The sequence below is a fragment of the Palaemon carinicauda genome, chromosome 22 (genome assembly GCF_036898095.1).
Source record: "Palaemon carinicauda isolate YSFRI2023 chromosome 22, ASM3689809v2, whole genome shotgun sequence".
Taxonomy (NCBI): Eukaryota; Metazoa; Arthropoda; class Malacostraca; order Decapoda; family Palaemonidae; genus Palaemon; species Palaemon carinicauda.
In genome coordinates this window covers 47853106-47879666 of record NC_090746.1, presented here as the reverse complement: position 1 = coordinate 47879666, position 26561 = coordinate 47853106, and the positions used below count along the sequence as shown (strand labels likewise).

The following is a 26561-nucleotide window of genomic DNA, read 5'->3' as shown; positions in this document are numbered from 1 at the left end:
TATATATATATATATATATATATATATATACTGTATATATATACATATATATATATACTGTATATTATATATATATATATATATATATATATATATATATATATATACTGTATATTATATATATATATATATATATATATATATATATATATATATATATATATACACATATATTTAGTTGTATATATATATATATATTTATATATATATATATATATATATATATATATATATATATATTTATATATATATATATATATATATATATATATGTATATATATATATACACATATATTTAGTTGTATATATATATATATATATATATATATATATATATATATATATATATATATATATATAAATATATATATATATATATATATATATATAAATATATATATTTATATATATATATATATATATATATATATATATATATATATATATATATATATATATATATAAATATATATATATATATATATATATATATATATATATATATATATATATATATATATATATATATATATATATATAAAACGTAGCACTGCCTGATGAGTTCAACCTCCAACATCAGTAAGTGATTAGGGTTGATATTGTTACCACGTCGCCTTTATACATACCATTGATAGATGTATTCAACTTTTCTTCCAGTCGATTCCAGAATCCCTTAGAGATATAACAGTTGGAGCTCTACCAGTGAACGAAAAGAAGAATAGATACAGAAATAATCTGCCATGTAAGTTATTACAACAATTTCATCTGTGGTCATAACACTAAAAACAACAAAAACAGCAATGAAATCTATTATAATAATAATAATAATAATAATAATAATAATAATAATAATAATAATAATAATAATAATAATAATAATAATAATAATAATGTAGTGTTTTTCATCATAATGAACTGCCTTCCCCCGCCCTCCGCCACACCCTCACGTAGATAGTGGCCTTGAGCAAGTTCTCAGTAGACCGATGTCTTCAATAAGTGTATGTCAACCCAACATATTCTATGGCCTGACCAGCGAGGTTGGCATCACATGAGGAACACATTAGATTCAGATGGTATTTCTGTGAAGTGGAATTAAATCATCTCTTCAGATTATCTTGGCACATTGTCCATGAAATTTTGCAAAACTGAGTACAGTTATGGATGCAATCTTAAAAATGCTAAAGATATACTTCTATTCCTTTTTCCTTGCCAAATCATCTCGTAAACACATTTCTACTTTGTGCTAATATAATATTTAAAACCCTATTTTATCTCACATTTCTTGCTGGAAAGTGAAATGGTGATAATTTCTTTCAGAGCTACATCATTCTCGCAACCAATTTTTTTTTCAGAAATCATTTTCACCAAACTGTCATTCACAGTGAAGACTAAAATGAGCCTCGTCTCTGACTCATAAACTCTACCGTCATCATTACTAAGATCAGCAGAAGCTGTACTGTCATTATTATATCATTTGATGGCAACACTTTCATTTATTGAACAACAGCCTAATTTGGGATCATTAATGTAGATGGTATTAATATTGTTTTATTTCTTTTTACAGATGATGAGACAAGGATTAAATTGAGCATAATCAACAATGATCCATCAAGTGATTATATCAATGCTAACTACATTCAGGTATTGAATTTTACTATAAAAATCCTCTTCTACATCAATCGAACGCCAAAATTCAAAATACGTTTATATCAGTTGAATAATCAGTTGGATTTTGCTTTATCAACTGCATGCTAGTTAATTCCCAATGTGTTTCAGAACTGTTCCTTAATTCGCACCTTCATTCCAGACTATTTGTTCCAGAGAGAGTTTTAGTCACTTGTTTTACTTTCTTACTCAGGGGTATTCCAGCATCAAGTACATAGCCACTCAAGGGCCGAAGGATCAATCGGAACCCACTATTAGAGACTTCTGGAGGATGATTTTAGAGCAGCAAGTTACTGCGATTATCATGGTAGCCAATTTTGAAGAAGGCGGAAAGGTAATGTCTACTACATGTACAACCCAAACCCTTATTAACAAGGGGTAAAATACTTCCAAACAAAACTGGCTTTGTTTAAAAAAAAAAAAAAAAAAAAAAAAAAAAAAAAAAAAAAAAAAAAAAACACGTGGACAGCAACTTTTTCAAAGTGACAAAAAGCAGCCATTGAATCCGAAGAAAGTTTTAGGATTATTTGAGACAATGTAATGATGCAATAATAAATAATCAAGGAACATATTACCAATACGTTTTGCAAAATATACTGCAAAAATCGATTAAAAAATAAAGATTTAATAGAATTTCCTACTGCATTGTATATTTAAATATTGGAACCATGATTCAAGTGGTGGGTTACTGACATAAAAGGTGATTGGTCCATAACCTGGAGGGCCAGGCAATAGCTGCCGATGACAGCAGATAGACTTCTAGGCTCCCCCAAACCCCCTTTCCTTAGCTCACAATGATGGTTCGGTTGCAGACTCTACTAGAAACTGTAGAGTTTGAGCTTGACCCGATCTCTCGTCTGGCGATCGCCAGGTAGCGACGTTTCCAATAGGCCACCGCAGGCCCTTTGATACTTAGCTCTACCCTTGGAATGTCATTATTTAGAGTTCAAAAGCATTGTGTTCAATGATCCCTATAGATTGATATGTTACTCGGGTATAGTATTTTCAAGCCCTTTCCAAACTTCATCTTATGAGATTAGCGAATCCATAATTGTTTCAAAGGAGACTTGTAATTAAGTTATTCTTGATGGAAAGCAGTCTCACATCAAACTAATATACTAACTGATATGATATCAACAGTATATGGATACTTACCCATAACTTTGTTCAAGAAAATAGTGGACAGTATATACTAAAAGAAAACTTTGATTCTATTGAAAGGATTACTTGAAATTCAGCGTAAATGTTATTAGCTGATGCGATAAATGTTAAGAAGGGCAACCTGTGGATGGCAACTGCAGCATTTGATAACCTAATCTGATCATCTTACAATTTCGGTAACTCTTCAATTATCTAAAAGTAACGAAAAAGCCAGATCAGGTATTCATAGCCTTAAACAAATCAGTGTTTATTCTATTTCACGATTTTTCGACCCCTCTTAGTCTTTGGTGGCATGAGACATAGAGTACCGTCTTGATGGGTTTCGTGTAACTACTGGTGTACTTAAAGAGGTGTTTTATATGAGGTAAAAAAAATCAATATCTACTCATTTTTAATAATTTTCACGTATTTATCTGTTTTTGAGTTATTTTTAATGTTTATTAAAATGAACACCCTGTATATATATATATATATATATACAGTGTATATATATATATATATATATATATATACATACACACACATATATATTGTATATATATATATATATATATATATATATATATATATATATATATATATATATATATATATTTTCATATATATAAACTGTATATATATATATATATATATATATATATATATATATATATATATATATATATATATATATATATATGTATATATATACTGTATACATATATATATATATATATATATATATATATATATATATATATATATATATATATATATATATATATATATCAATTTCTAAATGGGGATACCTTAACGTGGTGAAAGGGTTTGTGTATCACCCTAATATTTGATAATGTCTGGGGTTTGGCTAGTTTCATCACCACGTTAGCCAGTGCAGATTGGTGAAAGTGGGATATTTTCGTCTGATTGCTCACAACAAACCAACCTATTACAGGTGGCCCTGACTAGCGCAGCTTTGCCGATCATGACGATAAACAAACCCTTTCACCACGTTAAGGTGTTCCCACTTTATATATATAAATTATATATATATATATATATATATATATATATATATATATATATATACAGTATATAAATATATATATATATATATATATATATATATATATATATATATATATTATATGTATATATATATATATATATATATATATATATATATATATATATATATATATATATATATCTGTGTGTGTGTCAAGGGACATTTATGTGTGTGCATATATATATATATATATATATATATATATATATATATATATATATATATATATAATTCTGGAGTCGAATTTGTCTTTGGAATTGGTAACTCTACAAATCTAGTCACAATTGCTCATTGCACAGAAGTCAATGTTGAGAGAGATAAATGTTACGGACTTGATTTTGTGTTATCTTAATACTGACTTTGAATTCTAATGGGATTTTCATCGTCATCAGGTTAAGGTTGGCAAGTACATGAGTCATGAAGAAACGCTGGTCTTTGAAAACTACGCGATTCAAGTGACCTCCTCTAAACAAGAGCCCTACTTCACTGTTTCTACAATCCAGGTGAGTGTCGTAGTTCCAAGTGAAATTAAGTTGAGAAATGAAGTAAACGGGAGTGTTCGATAGGAAGATACTAGAAGTGGATGGTAGAAAGTAGAATGTAGTTTTGAATGAGAAATTTCTCATTGTTTTAGAAAATTTCCGATGCAATCTACCATGAAAAATGTAAGTGACTTACAAAGCTTTCTTTCTTGATATAATAAAATTGTTTCAGCAAGAACAACTAGTTCCTGATTCGGTTCAATTGTTTATGTCACTGAATTACTAATTATGACCTAAGAAATTTCACTGCCGTTTATTAAATGAATGACTGATGATCTATCGGTTATTAAATGCAGGATTGCTACTAAATTTCATTGAATATAATCTTTAAAAACTTTTTTTTTTATCACAAAGTGAAAAACTTGATTAGTTTTCTCAAGTTTTTCAAAAAGTAACTACTTTACACTCTATGACAAATTTGGCGTATGATATAAATAAATGGATTACCGACCTGTTCATAATATCTATAAACGTCCTAACCATAATCACTGACCTTGATTAACGTTTTCTTAGTTTCAGACGGACATGTTCATCTTACAAGGCAATGTTTTGTACTTTGTCGTTGTACGTGAATTCTATTTCTATATCAAATAGCAGGCATATGCAAAGAAAATTGCTGGATATATATATAACGAAAAGAAATAACATTTAGGGCAACGTAGAGGTATGTAGTTTCTGAATTTCTTTTCTAATGCCAATTTCAGGTCTTTGTGGACACAATCCCTCGACACACTGTGACACATTATCATTATACAAACTGGCCTGATCATGGGGTCCCTGAGGAAGCAATTTCCATCTCTTACCTGGTTACGAATTTCTTGGACAACCATGATAATGGTATGTGCTGCTCTGGAACAAATGTTTGGTTCAAACCGTGAAAAGGATGATAAATGGTACACAAATGCTAAAATGACCATAGCCTCTATTTTTTTTTTTTTTTTTTTTTTTGTATGATTCTGCTTATATTGTATTGTATCATATGTAGCTTTAAGAATTACCCGGTGTGATAATGAAGATAAGCTGGAATGATCTGTTAGCTTATATAAATATGAATATAGAAACACTTTGTCTTCCTGTTCCCTTCAACTTTAATACATTTTACTAAACAGGTGGTGTTGTAGTCCATAGCTCTGCTGGGATTGGAAGAACAGGAACAATACTAATGGTATTGCTACTTCAAGAAATGCTGAATATTCAGGGTAGCATTGATCCCGTCGAGGTTTTAGCTAAACTTCGAAGTGGAAGGGGTCGTCTTGTAGAAAATATAGAGCAATACATCCTAGCTCTTGAGTTCACAGATGAGGTCTTCTTTGGAAACGTCACTAAAATTACTTCAACTAACCTTCAGAAACGTCTGGAACATTTCCTGACAAATTCTTTTTCTGAATATGAAAAAATTAAAGCGTTTCCAACACCGTCACCTTACGAATATTCATCCAGTGAAGCTTTTAGACACTTGAATAGAAATCCAAACATCTTGCCTCGTGACAGTCACAGAATTTACTTACAGATGGTGAATGGGAAAGAGGAATCACAGTACATTAATGCAGTCCATATTCACGGCTTTAGTAAATCTGATAGATTTCTTGTGACTGAGCATCCTTTGAGACAAACACAAGCTAAATTTTGGAGGATGATCATGGATATGAAATGTCCCTCTGTTGTTCTAATTAATCACTATCCAAACCATGATAAGGTTAGTAGAGTACAAGGATTTACGATTTAGTTGAAAAAAAAAAAAACTTTTATGTAGTCCTTTATGTATTAGATATTTTCACAATACATTTGTATTGTAAATCAACACTTCTACAAACCTTCAAGCTTTTGTTTATTTTCCTTAAAAATAATATATTGGTGTATACTGAATTGATTGATTCCTTTTTTTAAATATCTTTATGAAGTTTGGCCCTCAATATTCACCCTGAGGATTTATAACTTTTCTCTTGTGAAAAAGTTCGCCTTAAAAAAAATGAAACAAATTATGTATTCTCTGATATATAGAAGTATTTTGTTTAATGTTGTGATAGACATCTGAATATATCATATAACTAGTTTCTGCTCATTTGATCAGTATGTAAATATTCATATCATAAAATCATCCAAACTTTTCAGGAGTTTCCTCCTTTGCTTCCTGAGGAAAATCAAGAGATGAATGTCTCCGGTTACAAGATCACACTGGATTCTCCATTTCCTTCTGGGCCAGACCTGATGCAGTACAATTTGACTGTGAGAAACCCATGTGTAAGTGCAGATAATGATAGCCATCGATAGTACCTATAATGATTGTAAACTGTTGTTTAGTATATTCATTAATAGTTGATGTATTTCAATAACATTAATAGTTATTTCACTGGATTCATTTCCCCGTTTCAGGGACAGCAGCATACATTAACTGCCTATGTCGTTCTTAACTGGGAATATGGGCATGCCACTCCAGAGTGTCCAAATGTCTTGTTGAATCTAGCTGACAAGTTACTGCACTCTGTCACACAATTGGGTTCTGGGCCGCCTCTGCTGTGTTGTGGGTAAGAGAAATACTTCTTATCCTCATTTTTATAGATTCTTGGAGCGTATATATTTTTTTGTATCTATTAATCGACGCTGTTCATACAGGCTGACGTTTTGTGTTCTTGGCTATATATTTATAATTTTATGATTTTACAAAACTAATATGGTTACAGGTGTTTCTTGTTGAGTATATAAGGTAAGGCAATATGTTACATTTCTGTGTTAACTGCATTCCTTTTATTAGAATAGCTAATCACCTTATCAATAAACAAGTTTTATCAAAATGTTACCTGTCTCCTTCATATAAGACACTCATCCCTGTGTCTTCTATATCTAATAATAAAAGCCTACATGTGATAGGAATAAATAAATAGAATTTCAGAATTTTTACAATGGTATTTCATCACAAAATTATAGCATCAAACGAAACATAGTATCTGTGGTAAAGAAAGAAACTTTTCTTTCTCTAAAGGTTGGTTTATAAGGAAATTATTTTCAGGGATGGCGTAACGGGATGTGGTCTACTGGCGGGGTTGATGCTCATCCTACAACGAGCTCAAATTGAGCAAGTTTTTGACATCTACAGAGCAGTTGTCAAACTGTTAAAATGCCGCCACCAGTTCATCACCTGTGAAGTAGGAATTCCAAAGTTCTTTATGCTTAAAGTGGATATTTTGTAGTTTTTGTTATGGCATACATAGAATCGATGTATAATTGCATATTAGCGCTTATTGGATGTTGTTTAGTTTTGATAACTAAATTAATACTTCTTTTACCCATTAGGCCAAAATATGTTAGTCTCTTAATTGGGATTTTCCTTGTATTTCAAATTATGCAAAGGCTGTTATCATACTACTCTACAGTAAAATATAAACAATTTAAATATTATTCTCAAGCAAATAGTTTTTACTTATCGCATTTTGTTTTCCACCTTGTAAACTATTGTAATATCTTTCCTTTACAGCAACAGTATGCAATGCTCTACCTTGCATCCTCAATCTACTTGAGGGATTTCCCCATTTATGGTAAATTTTGACTGAGAATCATTTCGGAATCCTCCAAGCTAACATACTCAAGATTGATGACCGCATCAAAGAGGCAAGAAATTCTAACTTAAAATGCCAACGGAGGAAACTTGAAGTATGAGCTATGTTTAAGTAGAGCTATAGAATGTGTAAAATTTGAATTATTATTGGTGTGAAATGAAAGAATCTTGCTTGCTTGATTGATTGTCTAACCTTATAGAAGAGGTGTGTGTACCATTTGAGGAGCAATATCTCCCACGAGAGCTTTCAGTTGAATCTCTCTACAGGAACTTTAAATTGTGTCTTTAATGAAGTTGCACTGTTTGTTTTTCTTGTTCTCTCCGAGTCGGTGGTAGAAGAGGGCATGGGGTTGTCCATCTTATCTGGTCATGCCCCATAAAATACCTCTACTTGTGAAAATGTAATTCTTTTATGAAATTTTGTATTATTTCATAGGAAGGTTGTTATACTTTTACCATATAGTCTTAGAATGCGATTCAGCATATTATTATTATTAACATTATCATTATTATTATTATTATTATTATTACTATTATTATTATTATCATTATTATTAGCTAACCTACAACCCTAGCTGGAAAGCTGGATGCTATAAGCCCAAGGGCTCCAATAATGAAAATAGTCCAGTGAGGAAAGCAAATAAGGAAACAGATGGAAAAGTATGTTTAAGTGTACCCTCAATCAAGAGAACTCTTACTCAAGACAGTGGAAGACCTAGGTACAGAGGCTAAAGGCACTACCCAAGACTAGAAAACCATGATCTGATTTTGGAGTGTTCTTCTCCTAGAAGAGCTTTTGGCCATAGGTAAAGAGCCTTCTATCCTTATCAAGGGGAAAGTAGCCATTGAACAATTACAGTACAGTTGTTAACCCCCTGAGGATGGATTTTTTTTTATTTTTTTTTAATTTTTTTTTTATTTTATTTTATTTTTTTTTTTTTTGTACTGTAAGGTGTATGAGGCGAGAGGAGGATGTGTAAAGACTAGGCCAGATTATTGATGATATTACTGCTTGAGAGTTATTGGATCCTTTGACTAGGCAGACAGTACTACATTGGACCCCTCTCTCTAGTTATTATTATTATTATTATTGCTATTATTATTAGCATTACTTGCTAAGCTACAACCCTAGTTGGAAAAGCAGAATGCTATAAGCCCAGGGGCCCCAACAGGAAAATAGCCCAGTGAGGAAAGGAAACAAGGGAAAAAAATAAGAAGAGTAACGATATTAGAATAAATATTTCCTATAAAGACTATGAAAACTTTGACTAAACAAGAGGAAGAGAAAATAGATAGAATATTGTGCCCGAGCTTACCCTCAAGTAAGAGAACTCTAACCCAAGACAGTGGAAGACAATGGTATAGAGGGTACGGCTTATTTTTCTTTGTCTACACATACACCGAAGAGTCTTGCCTATTTTTTTACACTACTCTGTCCTCATACACCTGGCAACACTGAGATTACCAAATAATTCTTCTTCGCTCAAGGGGTTAACTATTGCAACGAAATTGGGCTAGACAGATAGCTCATTTTACGCCAACCTCAGCTCTTACAAACGTCCCATTCATGTCGAGATGGCTTTCTCACACAAGAAAAGTTCTTCCATACAGCAAAATTCTTACCTTTTTCTCCTTTTATCTATCAAATCATATCTAGATTTATTCCACTCTGGATACAGGTTTGTTTGCTCAAGAAATAAATAATTCATTACTTGGTAACCAAAACAAATGACATCCTCCTCTACTTTCGCATGATGTCTATGGATAGAAATACTGCAGTTGCCAACTGCCAAATCACTTTGCTCATCATTGAATGGATACGTAAATGTCTCCCTTTTTATCCTGCGAGCTAATCAAAAGGCATGAATGTAGTTCTTGAAAAAACAATCTGCGTAACTGGTATTGTTTACTCATGTAGGTTAGTTATAAATAGTGCAAGTTGGGTGGAAATGTAAATCATCGCATATTAGAAGCGTTGCTTGGGTTGGGAGCTTGAGCCCCCTTCCAAGCCCGATTAATCTTGGGTAGTGTCAACAGCCTCACCGTCCTTGTAAGATAGGAATGGGTAGAGACTATGTATCTACCTAGTGAATCATCAGCAGCCATTGTCTGCCACTCTCTGGTCATAGCATGGATGGATATACTGTATAGCTTGAGCACTGATCATATGTGTAGCTTACACTTATAAATCAATGTGTTACTTAATTTTTCTATTTGTATCATTATCCTTTTTTTCTTTTTAGTTATTATTATTGAAATTATTAAAATGATTGTTTTTAGAGTAATGGAAATTATTCTTTAATCCTTATCTTATCTGTTACATTAGCATTCTCATTTTTATCTTCAGTTTTCATTACCTACACCAGCCATTGCATGGAGGTTTATTTCTGTTGACTAAGTAATTTATTCTTGATTGGAACGAAAAAAAAAAAAATGGATGAAAATTTTCTCATTGAAAGAATGGCATCAAGTAAAGGTCTAGTATAAAATGCAGATATGTATATATCATCATCAGGCGTTGCTATTCCACTTCAGGATAGAGGCCTCCGACATGCCTTCCAAACTCTTCTGTTTATGGTCAATTTATGTATACAGTAAAGTTATGAAATAAAAGGAAAACACCACAAATTTACAACAACCTCTTCACGCACGCCTGAATGTGCTAAGCCTGACAGTGATCTAGAATGAAACAAATTACAGCTTCAGGCAAATCTATATAACTGACGGACATATACAGTAGTAGATTTAATGCAAAGGAAATCAGCAAAGGCCTTGTATGGCAGACTATGAATTTTCAGGACAAACAAACTTGAATGTTGGTTAGAGAGATATGAATGAAATACACATAAACAATAATGCATGATTTACAACCAAAACCAGTAAAATTATCTATCCTGGAATACGTTTCTGAAGATAATAGAACAATTTAATGCAGATAGCCAAGTACTACTGTATGTCACAAGCAGAATTTCGATAGATGGGATAGAAAATGGAGAGGAACTCAAATATATCTTGCAACAGTCAACAAGAAAACGGTGATTGGGTAGCTAATCTACACCATGGATGAGCTGAAGAAGAATGATACACAAATATGAATAAAGAGTAGAGTCTTTTTCACAGACCTCTTCAAATGGCAATTGAGATAATTTACAGTAGATAGGAAGTACTCCCTGGATAGTCAGAGATATTTCGTTTCCTCGCATTTCTCTGCCGAACCGTCCTGTAATGTATTGAGTTGGATGTCAACTTCTCCTCTATTCGTATTCAGCCTTAAAGCTATAAACCTTAGTGAAAATATCTTACAACTATTAGAGTTAGTATAAAGTGAAGATAGATATTCAAAAAATAATATGTATATGTTCTAATTATAAGAGGCTGATTTCATTTTCTAAAAAAATGAAGTTCTACTCTGGAACTGGTAGATGGATTAGAATGTTAATGAGAACTATATAAAGGCATTTGTAAGTAAAGATAAATATCTACAAACAATGCATAAATCAAGTAAAAAAATGCCATGAGTCACGGGATTTTAAAGTGACATTACACCATTTCTGAAACATAAGAAAATTGACTTCCGTCAGATGATACTGAACAGCATTACATGCGTCTTCTTCATTTTCTTCTTAGAGAGTCACTCAGATTCTTTGAATAAATGAAATATTTGGCATAACAGACAAACAGAGAAGGATATTCAAATGTAAACATTTTTGCTTTGAATCATGATTATTTAATTGCTCTTAAAGTCGGTGTTCCAACATAACTTTTATCTAGTTTATCCACAATAAACTAACGTTACTCAAAGTAAATGAAGCTTAATAAACGCTACTTGAAACTCCCGCGTCTGCTTAATTACAATTATTAAGGAAATTTATTAATCGACATTTGAAAATCCCTTCGAAACTTAGAATCTTCGATTTTAATGACGAACAGGACATCCTTTTAGTAAGAAACCTTGACTTGGCGCCTTCACCAGAGGAGAAATCACCACTAAACGACCAGTTACCGGAAACAGAGTCAGATTAGAAGATGACTTCAAACAACGTCATAGATTCATGTTTGTTGTCTTTTATTGTCGGTTGTTGTTGTTGTTGTTGTTGTTGTTGTCCGATTGATATCTGGCATCAAACAATTCTGTGGCAGACTAGTCGTGCCTGAGTTGGCACTCAATTCAGATCGGATCTGTTTCGAGTATAGTGAAACCTCAATTCCTCAGGAGACCGGATTGGCTTTGACTCTGGATAGCGGTAATTAGTGATCTGTTCTCCAGTGATTCTGTAGCAATGCATTTCAAATTCATGACGATCAAGACTATTCAGCATACAGTCACATATATTTCCAAATCAATGGTTAAGTTTATATATACAGTATATATATATATATATATATATATATATATATATATATATATATATACATACAGTATATATATATATATATATATATACGCATATATATATACATATATATATATATATATATGCTTTTATATAGATATAAATATATATATATATATATATATATATATATATATATATATATATATATATGTGTGTGTGTATATACATATAGAAATATATACTTATATATAATATATATATATATATATATATATATATATATATATATATATATATATACATGTGCGTATGTGTGTGTGAGAGAGAGAGAGAGAGAGAGAGAGAGAGAGAGAGAGAGAGAGAGAGAGAGAGAGAGAGAGACCTAACTTTTCCTTTTCCCTCCCAGTATCAATCATTATCATTCTGTCTATTAACAATCAGATTATACTTTTTGTTCGACTATTGTAAATTAATCATTCTCTCCCTCTAGGTATCTTTTATCGATTATCCCATATCTCTCTCTCTCTCTCTCTCTCTCTCTCTCTCTCTCTCTCTCTCTCTAAACTCATAATTTTAATATTTCTTTGTCGTGTTCATACATATTGTAACATATTCTAATTTTCTAATTAAATTAGCTAGATTGGAGGATAGTGACCCAATCTACAGCTTTATACTCAGAAATATAGTTGTGTACAGCTTGCGAAAGAAAGATTACATATCTATTTCAAAGTTTAGATTGGATAAGGTCATCCTAACTTTACACAATCTAACCTTAGGATACCACATGGGATAACCTTGCCCAATCGAACTTTTGGATACTACATAGAAGGACCTTACCCTATCTAACCTTCTGATACTACATAGCATGGGCTAACCCTTGGATACTACATAGCATGAGCTAACCTTTGGTTACTACATAGCATGAGCTAACCTTTGGATTCTACATAGTATGAGGTAACCTTTGGGTACTGCAAAGCATAAGCTAACCTTTAGATACTGCAGAGCACGAGCTAATCTTTGGTTACTACATAGCATGAGATAACCTTCGGTTACTACATAGCATGAGCTAACCCTTGGATACTACATAGCATGAGCTAACCTTTGGTTACTACATAGCATGAGCTAACCTTTGGATTCTACATAGTATGAGCTAACCTTTGGGTACTGCAGAGCATAAGCTAACCTCTGGATACTACATAGTATGAGCTAACCTTTGGTTACTACATAGCATGAGCTAACCATTGGATACTACATAGCATGAGCTAACCTTTGGTTACTACATAGCATGAGCTAACCCTTGGATACTACATAGCATGAGCTAATATTTGTTTACTACATAGCATGAGCTAACCCTTAGATACTACATAGCATGAGCTAACCTTTGGTTACTACATAGCATGAGCTAACCTTTGGGTACTGCAGAGCATAAGCTAACCTTTGGTTACTACATAGCATGAGCTAACCTTTAGATACTGCAGAGCACGAACTAATCTTTGGTTACTACATAGCATGAGCTAACCTTTGGTTAGTACATAGCATGAGCTAACCCTTGGATACTACATAGCATGAGCTAACCTTTGGTTACTACATAGCATGAGCTAACCTTTGGGTACTGCAGAGCATAAGCTAACCTTTGGATACTACATAGTATGAGCTAACCTTTAGATACTGCAGAGCACGAACTAATCTTTGGTTACTACATAGCATGAGCTAACCTTTGGTTACTACATAGCATTAGCTAACCCTTGGATACTACATAGCATGAGCTAACATTTGGTTACTACATAGCATGAGCTAACCCTTAGATACTACATGGCATGAGCTAACCTTTGGTTACCACATAGTATGAGCTAACCTTTGGATACTGCATAGCATGAGCTAACCTTTGGATACTACCTAGTAGGAGATAACCTTTAGATACTACAGAGCATGGAGCTAACCTTTGGATACTACATAGTATAAGCTAACCTTTGGTTACTACATAGCATGAGCTAACCTTTGGATTATACAAAGTATAAGCTAACCTTTGGATACTGCAAAGCATGAGCTAACCTTTGGATACTACACAGTATGAGCTAACCTTTAATTACTGCAGAGCATGAGCTAACCTTTGGATACTACATAGTATGAGCTAACCTTTAGATACTGCAGAGCATGGGCTAACCTCTGGATACTACATAGTATGAGCTAACCTTTAGATACTGCAGAGCAATAGTATGAGCTAACCTTTAGATACTGCAGAGCATGAGCTAACCTTTGGATACTACATAGTATGAGCTAACCTTTAGATACTGCAGAGCATGGGCTAACCTTTGGATACTACATAGTATGAGCTAACCTTTAGATACTGCAGAGCATGGGCTAACCTTTGGATACTGCATAGTATGAGCTAACCTTTAGATACTGCAGAGCATGAGCTAACCTTTAGATACTACACAGTATGAGCTAACCTTTAGATACTGCAGAGCATGAGCTAACCTTTGGATACTACATAGTATGAGCTAACCTTTAGGTACTGCAAAGCATGGGCTAACCTTTGGATACTACATAGTATGAGCTAACCTTTAGATACTGCAGAGCAATAGTATGAGCTAACCTTTAAATACTGCAGAGCATGAGCTAACCTTTGGATACTACATAGTATGAGCTAACCTTTAGATACTGCAGAGCATGAGCTAACCTTTGGATACTACATAGTATGAGCTAACCTTTGGATACTGCAGAGCATGAGCTAACCTTTGGATACTACATAAGAAGACCTTACCCAATCAAACCTAGACTACGAAGCCGACTCATCCCTTTGGCTAAGGCTTTGTCCCACTAGACTCCTTACACTAACTTGAGCCAGCTCCATAAACCATACAGTTGGGAGTAACTCGTATATCTTTGAGCAATCTCATAAGATCGAGGAGTTGAACTATTATCATTTAATCCTGTTTCGAATATTGAAGTACCCTATATTTCACGAGAAATTACCTCTGCCACTTAATCTACTCTCTCTCTAATACAGATAAGACTTCCCACATCTTTAAGCAAGCGCACATTTTGATGCACATTTCGCTTAGCAATTTTTAATCTTTTTTAAAGATACCAGAATTTAGCTTTAAGTTTTCAAATATTTTTCAATTGGGCCTTAAAGGCTTCCACATTCCCAACCGGGCTTTGGAATCACGCATCACACCATTTATTCCCATGAAAAATTCTTAAACTATTGGCTAATATTTAGCAAAATATTAGTAAAAAAATACCCAGTCTATGACAACCAAGGATGGAATGTATGAAGGCATTTATGGGCCAGCTCTCCTTCATGAAAGGTAAATATTCCGTATGAATCTAAAATGTAATAAAATGTTACAATTGTTAAGACAAAACGTTTTATTGCCTATATGTTTTTCAAAAAGGACTAGAAGGGGAAGAATGTGGAGCCACATACTGTAGAAGAATTAGTAAAAATCTAGCTCAAGATAAAAGCTGGATTAGGGAGTTTCGAAATGGTTTGAGGATGTGATGAACATGAAAGATGATAATTTGGTGAAAAGAGTTTGCAGCCGAAGAATTCTGGGAAGGAGGAAAGGACGACTCAGGAGGTTCTGAAAGGAAGAACCACAACTTCCATGACCTATAGAGGGTGAATTACACATATTTTATCATAGGATTAAACGCTTTATTGCAATGCCTTCATTATAGGCATAAGAAAAGGCTTGCATTGTGGGACTGAATGTTGTCGTGTCTATTTTAGTGAGTTTGTCCTCCATGGGGGAGCAACTTTTTTGTAATATATATATATATATATATATATATATATATATATATATGTATATGTATATATACATATATATATAGATATTTAGATATATAGACAGATAGATAGATAGATATATACATACATAATTATATGTACATATAAATAAATACAGAATTATTTATATTACACTTTATATATATATATATATATATATATATATATATATATATATATATATATATATATATATATATATATGTATGTATATATATATACACATATATATATATACTGTATATATATATATATATATATATATATATATATATATATCACTAACTAGTAGCTCAGGGGTTCTCAAACTTTTTAATCATATATACCCCTTGAAGTCTTATCTACTAAGTAGCTAATCAAATCTCCTGACTAGAGTGAGGAATTGTGTTTGGCCCTCATAAAAATTCAGAGCGATATGTAGCTCCTTGTCAAACTCAGCAGTGAATAACGTTCGCGGACAGAGAGGTAGGGACATTATTCCAAAATACTATACAAGACATGGAAGGCTAATACCAGGAGTCATCCTACCACATGGTGAGGGCGTAAAGAGAGAGAGAGAGAGAGAGAGAGAGAGAGAGAGAGAGAGAGAGACTGTGATCGTTGGTGTTGGTGGTGTTGGTCTTTTAAAGATGAGAGCCAATTTTCTTTCGTATTTAACGTCTTCCTTTCAACATAACAGGTGACAGTCATGTTTAAAGGTTTTAAAGGTCGGTCTTGAATAGCAGAGGCAAGGGACATATGATCAGTGCCCAAGCCCTCTCTCCACGTAAGCTAGGACCAGGGACGGCCAGGTAATGGCTACTGATGACTCAGTAGGTAGACCTATAGTCCGTGGGCTGAGGGGGCTCACCTTGCACCCCCCCTTAAAATTGATAAAAGTGCATTTAGGTTGTAGCATTTGATCCATATTTTCATTTTTTTAATGTTCCCATTGAAAAAATAGGGACTCACTACCACTCCTCGGCCACTTTATTTGATGATATCATCGAATTTTGCAGCTGCCAATTTTGGGGTAGGGGAAACTAATTAGACATAACTCTAACAGATAAAATAGACAATTTGCAATTATGTTTAATAATTAGGTCACCAGAGGTCAAAAGGTCACCAAATTTGGGGTCAAGTGAAAATATTAGGCACCTCCATAAATGTAACCCCAGGACCAGCCAGACCAATATCTGATGACTTTTTCTGCCTTATTTCATCTCTAGAGACCTCAAGAAATAGAATGATACCCATTAAGTGTACTTATTGACCAAATCATGGTAATGAGATGTTATGTAAAAAAGTCAATTTTCAAATTTGTCATTTTTTGCCTCAAAATCGTAAAAACTGATAAAGCTCATAACTCTTCTTATAGAGGGGCTACAGAAATTATTTTGGTGTGTTTTCCTAGGTTTTGGGAGTCGGAGAATCCAAAATAAGCATTCTCAACAATGTCAACTAATTACCTCATGCTGGAATTCAAGATGGCCGCCACTATGGACACCGTAATTTTGAATTGGCTATAACTCCTCCATGAATGCAGCAAGAGAGATAATATTCGTGTCCTCACCCAGGTTCTTGAGATCACAGCATCCAATAAAAGCAGTCTCAACAAGTCTGTCAGTAAATTTGGGGAAAGTCACCTCAATCAACAACAGAAATGCTTTATTTGAAGGTTACGACAATCATGAATGAAATACAATAAAACTGTACATGAATGTACAATATACTCATATGATGCAAGACCTCATTGGAAAAATTCACACTGTGTTGCTTTGGGTCCACTTTTAATTAATGGAAAGGCAATTATTGGAAATATCTTGTGATACAAGGGAGGTCCTTGGTCCTTCGACCCTGAAATACACCATCTTGTTACTTGAAACTTTCTTAGTCCAAGTCGGACCCACTATCATCACTTTCATAGTCATCATCAAAATTTCCATCACTTCCATTGTTTTCATCAAGGCTTTCATCATCAGACGTCTCAAGTATATCAGCCATACCTGTAGGAAGTGCAGTTCCCTTGAACCAACAGGGTTCTAGATTTCCATCATTCATTATCCAACCATGATCCACAGCTGGATGAGAGACCTCAGGTTTAGGATAATGGGCACGTTTCCATATCGCAACCTGATAGTTCACCTCCTGATTTGCTCATTTAATTACTCTTGGTGGCTGAAGAGATGAAAGATCAACATTCTTCTTTGAATCCAGCGACTGCCCACTGCACTTTAACTCGAGCATTTGGTATCGAAGCTGGTCAACCTCCTTTGTCTTAGTTTTGGCAGAATACATGGTACAGGTGAAATCCTCAAGAGCAAGGAATATTTCATCGGTTATCTCCCATGACTCCCCTAGGCAACTGAAGACTTCTTGGTACATTGTGCTTTTCCCCAGTAACATATCTCATAAGTCGGGTATAAACACAAACAATAAACTATTCCTTCCCTCAAAACGAACAGAAATCTGACGCTTGTCTAGCTGAACTTCACGCTGGAGCGCTAGGTCTGAGCGGTGGAATTCTGCTTGCACAGCGAAAGGACGATCCTGGGAGGGTTATTCAGGGCACCTGCAGAAACAGAGTGTGCTCTGAAGGCTTGTAAGTATCCGTTCAGATATTATTCAGTAGCAGAAAAGACACTCAACCATATTATTATTATTATTATTATTATTATTATTATTATTATTATTATTATTATTATTATTATTATTATTATTATTATTATTATTATAGATATACTGAAAAGAGGTAATGAATTATTAATATGAAATATTTTAAGAACAGTAACAATATTAACATAAATCTTTTATATACAACTATAAAGTCTTCTAAAAGGATGATAAATAAGACAGAACAGTGTGTCAGAGTGTACCTTCAAGCAAGAGAAATCTACCTTATTATCAATAATATAATTTTTACCTTCGCCAAGGAAGTTGTCTTCACCTCTGTTTTTTTTTTTTTTTTTTTTTTTTGTCACCAGCCTAACCCAAAAATTGACAGATGAATTTTGATGAAAATTTCAAGATATGTTGGAAAAAGGCTAATTTAGAAGTGATTAGATTTTGGTGGTGATCCGGATCACCAGTTAGTCAATCTTTAATTAGAAAATTGGAAAGAAGTTATTTTGATATATATCTACTTATCGTTTTACTATTAAGAAGTGAACCTGGATTCTTCTATCGCCAAGGAAGGATAATATATTATCCACACTGAAGATGTCTCAAAATTCCCTGTGAGTCATGATCTATCTATCGAGTTATTAAAATCCATGTTGCAATAATCTATCAATCAATTTACTACGCAGATAGGATTGATGCAAAGACTAAGATTAACAAGAAAAAGGTCATCTCCAATGAGAAGGAGAAACATTTTCTCTTTCGGTAATCTCTCCCTTCACCGGTGATGATTGACAGCTGCCAAAATGTCATTTTATCAAGAAAGTTAAAAACCTTAACTTGCAAGACAGAACAGGATTGCGTTATTTGATAAGACGAGATTAAACTCCGGAGCAAACAACCTTTTAATCCCCGTTTGATTCTTTAGGAAGTTTTCGTTAGTATAGACAGATGAAATAATAATGAGATAGATAGCTAAAAACATAGGTACGTGTCTTGACTATCAATATAGAAGTATTTACGTAGATCAAACATTTTCATGGAAAAAACCAACCAGTAACTAAGAATGCTAATCTCCACCGTACCTTACTGCAGGGAGCCAAGTGGATCTGTGTATACGGTGAGCGCCGAAACTCTCGTTACTGAAAGTAAGTTTAGACACCTTGCTTTTATTTTTCTTAAATATTTGAAATGTTTAAGAAAGGATTATTAGTTTTTTCAGTTAATAGTTATCATATAAGAGAGAGAGAGAGAGAGAGAGAGAGAGAGAGAGAGAGAGAGAGAGAGAGAGGTTCCATTTTCCTTATCCTTCAATATATATATATATATATATATATAAAGAGAGAGAGAGAGAGAGAGAGAGAGAGAGGGAGAGAGGGAGAGAGAGAGAGAGAGAGAGAGAGAGAGATAGAATTAATAAATTTATTAATTAATAAATGATTTGGGATTATCTGGCATCATGACATCAATGGTCATCGAGGTCGATTAGAGTATGTTTAATAAATAATTAACAACTTAAGAGAGAGAGAGAGAGAGAGAGAGAGAGAGAGAGAGAGAGAGAGAGAGAGGCGGGGAGAGAGAGAGGGGCGGGGAGAGAGAGAGAAAAAGAGAGAGAGAGAGATGAAGTATGTTGAATACTTCACTTAACATTTTTTTTTTCTCTCTCTCTCTCTCTCTCTCTCTCTCTCTCTCTCTCTCTCTCGTTTCTTTCCAATTTCATGTCTTCCAGAGGTGAGAGTCGACGTTCTTCTGGTCCACAACAACTACCAAAATGAGCAACTGAACATCTTGTGTCTTTCAGAAGACCCAAACAATACATTGTCCACCAATAGCATCACGAGATGGAACTACGGGGATATTGATAACCCACAAGGTACTGCAAGAATTTCTCTGAAATCTCTTGTTAAAATTAACTTTTACTTTCGAGTGATTGGAAATCTTTATTCCGAGAGTTGTTTATGCATTCAAAGGGCCTTTGTTGAAGGGATGATTTTAAATATTTTATTGGAACAGGCCACATCATTACAGACGGTACATAAATATGCACAGTATATATACACGCATATATATATATATATATATATAGTATATATATACATATATATATATATGTATATATATGTATATAAATCTATATTTATATGTATGAATATATGTGAATATATATACATGTATCCTATATATATACACACATATATATGTATATATATATATATATATATATATTATATATATGTGTGTGTATATATATATATATATATATATATATTAATACCATATAAATACAATATACAGTAGGTAAACGAAAGTAGATGCCTCATCATTTTGCACCATTTATTTGTTGAGCTTTAATTCGCCTATCTACTATATATATGTATATATGTGTACATATATACATATATAAATGTTATGCATATGTATATATACATTAATAAATGTATGTATTGTAATATATATACACTGCATATATGTGTATGTATATATATATAAATATATGAATATATACATATGTGTGTATACTATACCATATAAATGTATACAGTATATACAGTATATATATATATATATATATATATGTGTGTGTGTGTGTGTGTGTGTATACATGCATATATGCATATAATTGTATATACAGTATATGCATATATATTCATATGTATACATACATATATTGGTATATATAGAGTATATACAAGTAAAAACCTTGAAATCAACTTATGATTAGAGAGGTCGACAAGAGATAAAGAACACAATAGCACAATATCACCAACATCATAAGAAATTTGGTTTTGCTGTTGACATTTCACTGAAAAAAAAAATAAGTAGCAAGCGATTTTACCAGAGCCAAAGTGCTTTGTATTGAGAAGATTTATTCTTATCTTATTTTCTAACAATAATTAATCCACAACTTTCTCAGAGCCAAGTCCCTCGAAAGTCATCACTAAATCTCATAGTTCTGAAAACCGACACGCCTTCCGCTGCCTGGGAAGAACCCCGGCTTCTGATGTATTTGGCCCCGTTATATTCCACAACGGTAAGTTTGCATACCGACAGTCATCAAATGAGCAATTATGATGCATATTTCATAATAATCATGTCTGGCAAAACACCACCAGTTATGATTTTGTTGCTTTCCATCTTCTTTGTTTTTAGCTGAATACAAGACGACCCAGTATACATTTAGAGCAAGTAAAGGTGATGCTCTCCAAGTGCGATTTTCCCAGCCAGATGCATTGCCTAATGATGTAGTGGTCAGACGCTTTCCTAACGGGCATTCTTCGGAAGTGAGCTTGAACTATGCCATTGTGCAGCCAGAAGTCACTGCTCTTTATGATGCAGGCGATGGTATATCAGGAGCCTATTTTAACATTATCATAAGAGGTAAGGATCAATGATTCAAGAAAATATCCTACATTTTTTCATTATTATTATTATTATTATTATTATTATTACTATTATTATTACTAGCTAATCTAAAAGCCTTCTTGGAAAAGTATGATGCTATAACCCCAAGGGCTCCAACAGAGAAAAATGCCCCAGTAAGGAAAGGAAATAAGGAAATAATTAAGCTACAAGAGAAGTAATGAACAATTTAAATAATCCCTTTTAAGAAAAGCAACAACATTGAAATAGAGCTTTCATAATAAACGATAAAGAGACTTATGTCAGCCTGTCCAAAATTGAAAATAAAAAAAAAAATAAAAAAAAAAAAAATTATGTGCAAGTTTGAACTTTGATCTGGCCAGCTACCAAATTAAACGTGTTTGGTAACGTGATGGTTTATCTATTTCTGAAATCACAAGAACGAGGAATAGGAATTATTAATGATGTCCTCTGCCACAGTAATATGCTCAATACTATCCATAAGCATGGCTTCTCCCTTCTTTTTGTTTGATTAGTCTTATACTAGCACGGGCTCTTGTTCGTAAAATATCAGCCTGAAATATTTTAAATTTGGAATATTTTGGATAACAAATCGAATAAGCATCTTAGCTTTTGTACATTGAAATTTAATTTTCAAAAAAATCAGTATCTATAAAGTGAAAACCATTCTTATTTGTTTTCTCTTTTTTTTCTTCCCCTTTTCTTGGTTATTAAGATCAGGTGAAGGCCACTTTCTCTTCGATTAGAGAGTAAAAATAAATTTCATATATCCAATTTACATTAATGCTACCCAATAGACACCAAACCATTTTCCCCAGTAAATTAATCTAGCTACAATTGATAGAGGTTATTTGTCTGAATTTCCTATATATTTTGTAAATATTTTCTTAGTGTTTCCCATCTTCTCTCGCAGCTTCTAACTAGCTGGTTGTTCAAACTCGCTTTCTATAACCCTTAATTAATGATACGGGATTCTACTTGCTTAATATTTATCGTATTGTGTTTCTGAAATTTTCCCTTCAACCATTATGAATCGTCTGATATTTAAGGGATCTTACAGACGGCAGAGCAAATATTCGTCGACTGAAACTATTACCACATAACCATGAAAAGAAGGAATCCCCGTCAACATTTGCTTTGCGGACAAGTGAACTGGTTGTATGGACAGTTGGATATAGTATAACTTTTTGTTGCCATATCAGGTTTCATATTTTCTCTTATTTAAAGCCCACTTCGAACCATTTTGATATGGTAACAGTTTTATTCGACCAAGATTTGCTCTGTCGTTTGGAAGGTCCCTAAGAGGTACACTCTTTTCTTGAAACAACCATGTCACACACCCAGTACTTTCAACTTCAAAAACTCTTTTGTAAAAGATACCAAAAACAATAAAGTATGATCACCATTCTTGTAGATTGTGAAGAAGGAAAGTACGGGGGTGAGTGCCAACACGCTTGCCCGAAATGCAAGAATGGTGGTGAGTGCCACAGTTACACAGGAGAGTGCATCTGCCCACCTGGATTCGCTGGGAACTTGTGCCAAATAGGTAACGTGAAGCCTTGCTCTCTGTAGAACTTCTTATTTAAATTTCCTTTTTTAAAGAACTCCTCATGCCCTAAATCTTTAAATAAAAACTTTAAATGTAATGATACAGTTCCTGAGGATTTTCTTTCGTTTGTTAAGAGTTTCCATTTTATTTGATTGTTTAATTCTTGAAGACCAAGTATTTACCTTTCGCAAATTTTGATAAGTACACCTAACACAGCCAAAACCACATTTGGAAACCTTGATTTGGTCCTTAACCAGTGAAATATTTTACTCTGTTCAAATCACCATTGACATATAAATTTCTAATTCCTTAATATAAATAATTATTCTCTTTAAATCCTATGAAATGTAGTGGAAATTTAACCTAATTGTTGTTGAGGAAATGTATCCCTAACTACAATATTGACAATTATATCTTTCCCTTTTCTTATTCTTTTATCTTTGGTCTTAGCTTGCCCTAAAGGCTATATTGGCAACGATTGTAAACTGCAGTGCAGTCAGAAAGAGTTCTTCTTTCCTCTACCTGTGGAGGATTCCTGTGAAGGACTCACATTCTGTCTTCCAGATCCTCTAGGTCTAGGATGTACTTGCGCTGCAGGATACAAAGACGTGTTGTGTGACCAGTGTGAGTTGGACACAGTGATTATATTTTCATTCTTGCTAAGAAAAATGAACTTAGGTGTCAAATATTGAATTAACCTTTTCAAGTCTTCCTTAAGAAAGTTTTTTCTATGTAGAATTAATGATCTAATATATCATCACAAATTCAATTATCAATTTCTATTACAACTAATTTTTCATTTTGTCAGATGTTGATTAGGCTATCAAGTACTTTGGTGATCCAGCATTTTATTCCCCTTTTGTTTACCTTTTTCAATCTTATATCTTCACAACCATATCTTAGCATGTGACCTTGGCGAGTACGGCGCTGGGTGTATGGGTAGCTGCTTTGAGAAGTGCCAAACCAATGACTGTGACCCAGTCACGGGGAAATATAAGTACCAAACTCATAGGTGATTGAAATTCCATCAAAGATTATTAAAAGGATCATAGTATTACTCTGATTTTGCGTCCGAGTTAGCTTTCTTCTTAGCTAGCATGTCCATAAAATATATATTTTCATTTCTATTTAAAAGTATCAATCATCCTATGATTATTTTTTATGGATATATGACATCAAAAATAAGTTGTCCCATTTTGGTATGATTTTGCCAACCATTAACGTTCCACAGAAAAATTAAGAGTGAATGAAACTTCACGAAATGAACCAAGTGAATAAATTAATTTGTTTGAGATTTTGACCAGGATGACAACGATGTCAAAAAATGATTACGAAGTGGCATCTACTTTTCAAAAGCATTATAATGCAATATATGTATATTGAATTATCTGATAATATTAATCTTTTCATGCTATAAACTGACTTTTCGATTCAAATGAAGTCATATCGTCTTTTATTTACTTGAATATCTTCCACGGGTCTTTTAACCTTCATTGAACCAAGAAACAGCTTTACTGACGTGCATACATTTACCAAGGAAATGATGATAAGGTTTATTTTATAAATGATTTACACTCGGGAACGCCCTTATTAACAAACACAAATTCGTAAATAGATGACACAACACAGTCAGGCGTTGGCAAAACCACAGAAATGTGACCAGTTTCTTTTTCATCATCCGATTTGTCTATGTTGATTACGATGATTATAAAAACATCAAATTACACCCTAGTCCGGAACCTTCTGGCATATAACTATTACTCCTTAAATGATTTGAATTGTAATGAATAATGATATTCTCCATTCAGGGAAAATCTATTTGGCATCGCTGTCCCAAACTCGTCCCACCAACATTAACTATGCTGATGATTGTTACATTTATCACGTGCACAGGGACATGATTTACCATCTATGTGTTCTGATAAAGAAAGGACTGTTTATACACTTTTATAAGTAAACTCAGGTTGCTTCCGATAACATAAAAATTCACACCATTTTCTGATAAAAATATTCATTGCTTATAAGGAAACGATCGTTGGACAATTTACCATGTACCAATTCTCTAGCCTCTACCCTCCTACCACACTTTTTTGACACACGTGGTCGTCAAATAATAGATTTATTCGTTGGGATAAGATACCCCTGATGCCATCTATTGGCGGTAAAGTAAAACTCGTTAATATGTAAAGGAGGGTCTTGATAGAGCAGAGTGCTTTATTATGCCCTTTGGAATGTAACAATATTGTTATTCTACGTAGTTTTTACTAACAATACATTTCATACCATGTAACATATTAATTATGTTTTGGTTTCATAAAAAGGTAATTGACAATTAGATCAAATAACTGTTAATTACTTGATTGTCTCTCCGATTCCAGTACATGTGGCACTATTTGGCGACTCTCCAGACCCCCCAAATATAACTAACAAACGATTGTTTGCTGACGAAATATTTCTGTGATATTTACTTTTGAAATCTGTAATTTCTCAAGAATTAATTTGTGGCCAGAGAACAAGGACCATCAAGTTCACGTGCGTCTGTTTTGTAGCAATTTCGTGCCCATATAGCAACAGAAATGAAGGAATGAAAATTATAATGAGTGTACGATGGGGGTAATTAGCAATTTGGTACTCTACCGCTAAGGCCATCTATTGACCATGAAAATAAACAATAAACAAGCTCTTTAATCCTTGCCTTCTGGAACCTTCCACGACGTCATTTTGGATTAAAAATAAACTGCTTAATCGGAACTGCATATAATTTATACCTGCCACGTACAGTTTTACATAAGAATCAATCTATCACCCTTCCCAATTGGATAGAATCATTCACATGAATGGAACAAAGGGCGTGTGCTGCCATCTTTGAACAAGAAGTATAAATACTCGCATTCTAATCAATGTTGATATGTGAAATTTACTAACAC

General features: G+C 33.2%; 3 protein-coding genes across 3 annotated transcripts in view; 2 read left to right on the top strand and 1 right to left on the bottom strand.

The window, feature by feature from the left end:
• The window catches only part of LOC137616735 (receptor-type tyrosine-protein phosphatase C-like), a gene marked incomplete at its 5' end in the record, with an annotated part of 9160 nt that extends 960 nt beyond the window's left edge, over positions 1-8200 (top strand). The window contains 10 exons of the mRNA XM_068346736.1: positions 659-743; positions 1566-1642; positions 1860-2000; positions 4268-4378; positions 5122-5254; positions 5527-6113; positions 6530-6658; positions 6791-6942; positions 7425-7560; positions 7890-8200. Of these exons, the coding sequence (XP_068202837.1) occupies positions 659-743; positions 1566-1642; positions 1860-2000; positions 4268-4378; positions 5122-5254; positions 5527-6113; positions 6530-6658; positions 6791-6942; positions 7425-7560; positions 7890-7961 (1623 nt within the window). The remainder of the gene's footprint in view (positions 1-658; positions 744-1565; positions 1643-1859; positions 2001-4267; positions 4379-5121; positions 5255-5526; positions 6114-6529; positions 6659-6790; positions 6943-7424; positions 7561-7889) is intronic.
• LOC137615874 (uncharacterized) overlaps positions 1-22039 on the top strand; it is a gene marked incomplete at its 3' end in the record, with an annotated part of 165388 nt that extends 143349 nt beyond the window's left edge. The window contains exons 5-9 of the mRNA XM_068345563.1: positions 18551-18687; positions 19800-19852; positions 20434-20577; positions 21619-21735; positions 21855-22039. Coding sequence (XP_068201664.1) covers positions 18551-18687; positions 19800-19852; positions 20434-20577; positions 21619-21735; positions 21855-22039 — 636 coding nt within the window. The remainder of the gene's footprint in view (positions 1-18550; positions 18688-19799; positions 19853-20433; positions 20578-21618; positions 21736-21854) is intronic.
• The window catches only part of LOC137616421 (uncharacterized), a 742648-nt gene that overhangs the window by 612198 nt on the left and 103889 nt on the right, over positions 1-26561 (bottom strand). The window lies entirely within an intron of this gene.